Source organism: Camelina sativa, chromosome 14 (genome assembly GCF_000633955.1).
Source record: "Camelina sativa cultivar DH55 chromosome 14, Cs, whole genome shotgun sequence".
NCBI classification, from domain to species: domain Eukaryota; kingdom Viridiplantae; phylum Streptophyta; class Magnoliopsida; order Brassicales; family Brassicaceae; genus Camelina; species Camelina sativa.
The window spans coordinates 19,325,726-19,332,869 of record NC_025698.1 but is presented as its reverse complement, the minus strand read 5'-3'; the positions used below and the strand labels follow the sequence as shown (position 1 = coordinate 19,332,869).

The following is a 7,144-nucleotide window of genomic DNA, read 5'->3' as shown; positions in this document are numbered from 1 at the left end:
TGGCAGCCAGAAGTAGACTATGAATATCATCATACTACCCATGACGACTACCGCATTTCTTTCAGAAAAGGAGACACATGGCATAAGAACATTTTACAAAGATACAAACTGGGCACCATGAAGACATACAAATCAAAACAGAATTTACCAAAGATCTCAAGTTGCAATCATGTTTCAAGTAACAAGTTACCTCAACTAAGTCACACTCGAGCTCCTTCGCCCGTCTGAGAGCTTCTCTCAGAGACACAACAGAGTGTCCTGCATAATGATAAAACGATATCACACATTCATGATTCTAAGAATCCTCTGAAATCCATTTTTGTATATACCTAATGAATTCGAAAGCTGTATTTTGGACTTCTCACATATGTCACCCATCTCTTTAGTAAAATGTACAAGAGCAAAAGTTTTTTTAACTGCCTCCATCTAAAGATAACTTCACCGAAAATACAAACAAATTCTTTCGCTCTTTCTTTATTTGTACATTGCTACAAATTTCCACATAAAAGGAGAAAAAAATGAAATAATATTAACCTTCCTCGGAAACCAATCTAACAAACTCGCCAGTAATCTTCTCATTGAGACGTGGACCATCGGAGTCAGCTTCCTCTTCCTTCTTCCGTGACTTGAACAAGATCATCGATATACAAAGTTAAGAACAACTATGACATCAAGATTATAGGACATACTACAATATAACAGCTCTGAACCAAAACATTTTGCTCTCTCACTCACTTATAACATCGACAAATCTAATGTCGCTGAACACAATATAAAAAGCAACATCTTGTAGAGTTCCAGATCTTTCCATACGCATCATCTAATGCAATCTAAAAACGCAACGATCCCATCCCAGAAACAATCTAAAATTGCATAGCTAGCACATAAATAAGAAATTGCAAAGCTACCGTTTTTCAAATTAGCCAAACTAGAAGAAATTGGAAAGCCATAGATATATATATATACAAAAATGGAAGAAAAAAAATCGAAGCTACGACTAAATGAATAGCATAGCTACCATAGAAACAAGATAGAAGAAGAACACAGAGTGAGTACCTGAGCTGAAGTAGCAAGGAATCTGAGATTTTGGAAGATATTAGAAGGTCTTGTACAGATATCTGAATTTGGGATGTCAAAAAAAGACAACTTTGTTGTCTGTTTCACAGCATGAGTAAGCGAGGTGTTAGAAGCAAGACAAACTTGAGTGTAGCTCCTCCTTGTTAATTGGTTTGATGCGTATTTGAGAAACGAACGATTGATGATACGCCATACAGCCATTAGAACAATAGAAAACGAGATTCCCACAATTGGGAATCCGACAAACCTTAAGTTTGGAAACCGCAGCAAAAGCTTTGATTTTGGTGGTGAACGGGGGAGTTTCAACGGCGGTGAAGAGGGGAAGGGTTCAACGTCTGATGGTCGTTGCGTTTTACTGTTTTGTCTCCTCAGAAAGCAAAAGCTTATTGGGCTTTGTTGGGCTTTCTAATAAAACATGAGATTTTTAATATAACCTGTGATATCGTTTTGGTCCTGGCACAATCTTTCTAGCGTCGGTTTGTTTTTGTTTAGCTTGTAAATCTGATATATAGAGGCATTCATATAATGTAATTCACTACTGTATATCCGATATAGTTCATCAACTACATTGGCTCAACTCCGATGTGGTCATCTAGAGAGACTCACTATAGATGGCTCTAAGGGTCTACCATAGAATTTGAATATGGAGCTGTTGTTGATATTGTTGCCGACTCAAATAGATCCTTGCTAAGAAAACTTTGGTGCCTCATCTATAAGGGGGTACTAGGTTAACACAATCACATTTTTCCATAAACGTCATTGTAATTCTTTAAAAAGTTGAAAAAGTGCGAGTTGATTACATGAACGACGTTTGTTATTTCTTCAAAACACTGAATCTGAAGTTTCTAAAACTTAAATCTCCAGTTCAAGTGTCGCCTTTTTATTTATTTATTTTGCAAAGTTAAACTAAGGTGTCGCAAACTCACCGAGGCATCATGGGTTGAATATGTGTAAGATGTGCAAGATTCTAACATTAATGTTGATAAATTAAAATAAGACACTTGTCCCTTTTCATGTTTTGAAAAGTCGTTACCACACCGCAAAAAGAGTTAATTAACACGGTGATTACTTGAAAGCATGTTGGCAAATTGTATGGTCGATATCTAAGCTGTACGATTTTATCCAATATTCTAATTTCGTAAAGTGACGATCTCTATCGTTGGATTCCACAATTAAAAAATTAGAAAAGTCATAATAATAGTAGCAGCCACATTATAGAAATGTCATTCATTCTAAAAACACTATTCCATATGTTTACCATGAGTAAGCGAGTAGAATTATTTGGCTTAGTTGGACAGAAGGAACTGTCGCCATAGTGATGGATGATGATGATGATGATGATGATGATGAAGCGTCATCAATGAGTGTGGCCGTAGTGAGAGTTATGGAGCAATATGAGCTTCAAGCCTTTAGCTGCTGCACCACTCTCTCCTCTTCCTCCTCCATTGTATGTTGACTTTCTTCTACAAGCACGGTTGTTGTACCTTTCTCTCAACACGACGTCGTCTAGATGACTCCAAGTCCGTCCTCTCGGCGTGCTCTCTGTCCACATAAACCTCTCTGAGAAAGGATTCACCAGACTCTCGTAGAACTCATGTGGCGTCTCACATATCACACCCTAGAATCAAAACCAAAACGTTATTTACTACACTACACAGAGTGCTTGGTTTCAAAATATGGAATCTTGTTATGTAAATTTACCTCTGCCATGGCTTTGATCTTGAGAGTTGCATCGTTGCTAAGAAGAACTAGTTTTTCGTCACAGTTACGGTTCCGATAAAGAAGAGCACATTCTAAAACCTGATCTTCTGATGTAGGAGAATCGATCTCTGGTGCATAATTGTTCCAGTGAAGTGAAAACGGGAATGCCAATGATCCCTTTGACTGAGGAGTGACTGGTGGGGTCGGTGCAGTTGCTTTGGTTTCCTCTGATGGCCTCTGGACTTGAATCCACCATTTTGAATTAACCTTACACTCTTCGATCCAATCCAGAGCTGAAGAAGCCATCTCTGTTCTTCTTCTGAAGAGAAGACTGCGACTGCGCTTCACCTCATCTAGTTCCCTTAACACTGATTAATGAAACCAAATGTTAGGCATGGTTCTAATGGTAAAGATTGTCAGAAGTGATTGCAGAGAACTTTTTCCAGATCTGTATGATAGATTCATGTTCCATATTCGTTTACAGCCTTGTCATATAGAAAAAGTAAATGCTTATGTGGTTGTTTTTAGTGCTTTAAGTGAATATAGAAACTATTATCTGTGTATGATATATAATAAATGGAGGCAGAGATTTAAGGTTTGTGGGATTTTTACCTGTNCTGATTTCAAAATATGGAATCTTGTTATGCAAATTTACCTCTGCCATGGCTTTGATCTTGAGCGTTGCATCGTTGCTAAGAAGAACTAGTTTTTCGTCACGGTTACGGTTTCGATAAAGAAGAGCACATTCTAGGACCTGATCTTCTGATGTAGGAGAATCGATCTCTGGTGCATAAGTGTTCCAGTGAAGTGAAAACGGGAATGCCAACGAGCCATTTGACTGAGGAGTGACTGGTGGGGTCGGTGCAGTTGCTTTGGTTTCCTCTGATGGGCTCTGGACTTGAATCCACCATTTTGAATTAACCTCACACTCTTCGATCCAATCCAGAGCTGAAGAAGCCATCTCTGTTCTTCTTCTGAAGAGAAGACTGCGACTGCGCTTCACCTCATTTAATTCCCTTAACACTGATTAATGAAACCAAATGTTAGGCATGGTTCTAATGGTAAAGATTGTCAGAAGTGATTGCAGAGAACTTTTTCCAGATCTGTATGATAGATTCATGTTCCATATTCGTTTACAGCCTTGTCATATAGAAAAAGTAAATGCTTATGTGGTTGTTTTTAGTGCTTTAAGTGAATATAGAAACTATTATCTGTGTATGATATATAATAAATGGAGGCAGAGATTTAAGGTTTGTGGGATTTTTACCTGTTCTTGGTACGACCAGATGTGTCCCCTTGAGACCTTGTAGTAGGTGCAGTGGCTTCCTAGACTCCTTATCCAAGAGTGAAGAAGTGTCCAGCACAATGGTCCACTTCATCTTGCTCTTTCCATCAGAAAGGACCTAAAACACAGTGAACTAATGATTAGTATAAAAACTACACAAAGGATCAATAGAGGACAATCGAGTTAAGTAGGACTTACAGAAGAAGAACGAATGCCTCTAGAATTGTTGTTCCTCGCTGATGCAGTAGAAGCCTCAGTGTATGACTGACTTTGGGAAGAAGATTTGTCAAGTAGAGGTTGAAAAGGCACCCGTTCAGCTTTCTTCTTCAGTGCCACAGGCTCATGCTTCACCTTCGATTTGCTGCTCATGCTCTGTAGATCTTCTGGTTTCTGTTCTGCCATCACATTTGCTTCCAAATGATCAAAGAATGGTTTACGTGTGGCTTTAGAGGAGGAGCCTTTTGTACCCTTAAAATCACCAAATTCTCGCAAACGTTTTAGCATATGAGAGTTTGGGGTAAGATTCTCCTTATCTGGGGTAAATATTTCTGGTTCTGCGAATGCCTCTGAAGCAACAATAGCGATACTGGAATGAACCAGTGACGAGCATGATCTTCCTGAAAGCTTTGAATGAACCAGTGACGAGCATGATCTTCCTGAAAGCTTTGAAGAGCTCTTGCTATCTTTCACGTCACCAATTTCTTGTAATCTTTTTAACATATGAGAACTTGGGCTGAGATTCTCCTTGTCAGGAGTAAAGATCTCTGGTTCCAGATTTTCTGCACCATGATGAACAGTGAGAGAAATAGACTTGTCACTTAGAGCCTGTCTTCTATGAAACTTGTCTTTTGGTTGTTTCCCAGTATACTGTTGCTTTCCTTCACTCTTGTTGGTCCGGATCTGAAGAACAGAAGCAGCTTTTCCTCTCCTAGACCAAATGTTGCATGTGCTTGAGCTATCCATCTCAGACAGTACATCATCTCTATCAGTATATGTTTGTGGCGTCTGGTTTTCTTGACTTCCAGTTTCATCAGAAGGCAGTTCTTCAATCGGTTTTGTATCCCCAAAGGTTTCTGCCGCCAAGGTTGAAAGAATTGGACACCATTTATCAGTACTTTCTTCACCCTTAATTTCGCTTAGGCTGTAATATTTTTCAGATCTCCCAGAGCCAATTGACAGTTCTGGTTTGGGTTTCTGATTTGATGTTGACAAGAAAATTTGTGAACCACTTTGTTGGACCTCAGAAAGGCACGAGCTGCTCCCTTCATCAAATATTTTTCCAATCTCTCTGGTCATTCCTGATTTTGTATTCTGATGTCCTGCAGAATTCACATCATTCCAGATCTCAGATTGAGCCCCAACTTCACTCTCAGGCATTGGCTGCCAACTCGAGCATAGACTTTGGATATCTTCGGTATTGATTCTTGAAAGACCTTCGTTTCCAGCGGACAAACAATCAGATACTTCACTGACTTGTCTTGAACCAACCTTGGCTTCTCCATTGCTTGTCTGATGTAGTACGTTCTCCCTTTCAGTCTCTATGGCTACTTCACTCTGGACTTCAAGGCCTCGAGCTTCTTCAGTTAAAATTTCTAAAGTTGTCTCAGCTTGAGAGAGGGATTTGGTAGATACTGCAATAACTTTCCTTGAGACCTCACTTTCTCCATTGTCTTTGTGATTCTGAATATCAGCCTTTGTTTCTGCATTGCTTTTTTGATGTAGTAGGTTCTCAATTTCAGTATCTACTGCCACTTCACTTAGGACTTCAGAACCTAGGAGGCCTGGAGCTTCATCAGTTAAAATTTCCAAAGTTGGCTCAGCTTGAGAGAAGGAATTGGGAGATACTGCAATAACTTGCCTTGAGACCTCAGTTTCTCTATTTTCTTCGTGACTCATATTATCAGCCTTACTTAGTGGTTTAGCAGATGCTTCCATAACCTCCTTTGTGACTAACTCAGTTTCTTCACTGACTTCTGGATGAAGGCTCAGAATCTCAACCTTTATAGTCAACTCAGGTGCAGAACAACTAGAAGCCTCAAAGCAGTCATCAATCTTTCCCTTACTTGGGGAGCAGCCACTACTTGGAATTTCTGCGTTGACTTCTACACTACTTATGGACAACTCTGGTGACGCCTGAACATCTTCCGTGAGCCGTAGTATTTCTAAATTAATGGAATCTGTTGAGAGTTGTAGCGATAAAGTCTCCTTTGCAACTAGAAATGGATCCTCCTCATTTGGCACTGATGATTCCATCCTCTCTGAAATCACATTCAGATGCAAACCTCCATCTCCTCTGACATTGCACTCATCAGCCTCTGCAGCGACAAGAAGGTCAGAACAACCTAATCTCTCCAGGTAGCCACCACTCTGCTGCTTACTTGGGGAGGAGCTGCTCTTTGGCTTATCTTCCCCGGCTTCTAAAACATCTAAGTCCCACTCTGTTGAAGTCTGCAAATCTTCTTTGAATTGAAGCTCTTGTGACCTGGCAGAATCTCCAGCTAGTGCCAAAACACTTGGAAACGCAAGTGGCAACGACATCTCCCTCGTGGTAACATATGTATCCTCATCCTCACTAGGGACTGATGATCCAGTTCCTTCTGACGTCACATCCAGATGTAGATCTCCATCATCACTTAATCCAGTATTCACTAGTGACTGCAGTAAAGGAATAGTACACCATTAGGCTAAAGAAGCAACATCAGATAACTATAGAACAAAAGCAAAATAAGAACAGCTAAATTAAAAACAAAAGGTTCACTGCAGTAAGGAACCTAAAGGCACGTTTCAAACACTTGAAGCAAGAAACACAGGAGAGAAGATCGAACCTGATGTTTTGCAACCTCTAGACTCTCTGCTTCAATCATTATATTCTCTTCTTCTTGCTCCATCACCATAGACGCATCAAGTGGTGAAACAAACGGATTTTCAAAATCATAAGCACGGCTCAACGGAATCCAGTGAAGCCTATAGATCCTAGTTGAACCACCAATCCTAATCGTATCACCTTCTTCAACCTCGACACAAGCATGTGGCTCAACTCTCAGATCCCTAACCCATGTCCCATGAACTAAATCGAAAAAA

The 7,144-nt window shown here is 39.9% G+C and overlaps 2 protein-coding genes across 3 annotated transcripts in view; both read right to left on the bottom strand.

Annotated features, from left to right (window-relative positions):
* LOC104742006 (bromodomain-containing protein 4-like) overlaps positions 1-1,409 on the bottom strand; it is a 4,732-nt gene extending 3,323 nt beyond the window's left edge. For both annotated transcript variants that reach the window (XM_010462964.2, XM_019235311.1), the window contains exons 1-3: positions 1,057-1,409; positions 535-625; positions 191-258 (exon numbers count right to left, since the gene is read on the bottom strand). In XM_010462964.2, coding sequence (XP_010461266.1) covers positions 191-258; positions 535-625; positions 1,057-1,278 — 381 coding nt within the window. In that variant the 5' untranslated portion in view covers positions 1,279-1,409. The remainder of the gene's footprint in view (positions 1-190; positions 259-534; positions 626-1,056) is intronic.
* Positions 2,235-7,144, bottom strand: part of LOC104742005 (FHA domain-containing protein PS1-like) — a 7,196-nt gene continuing 2,286 nt past the window's right edge. The window contains exons 4-8 of the mRNA XM_010462963.2: positions 6,889-6,933; positions 4,262-6,718; positions 4,046-4,181; positions 3,434-3,801; positions 2,235-2,695 (exon numbers count right to left, since the gene is read on the bottom strand). Coding sequence (XP_010461265.1) covers positions 2,435-2,695; positions 3,434-3,801; positions 4,046-4,181; positions 4,262-6,718; positions 6,889-6,933 — 3,267 coding nt within the window. The 3' untranslated portion in view covers positions 2,235-2,434. The remainder of the gene's footprint in view (positions 2,696-3,433; positions 3,802-4,045; positions 4,182-4,261; positions 6,719-6,888; positions 6,934-7,144) is intronic.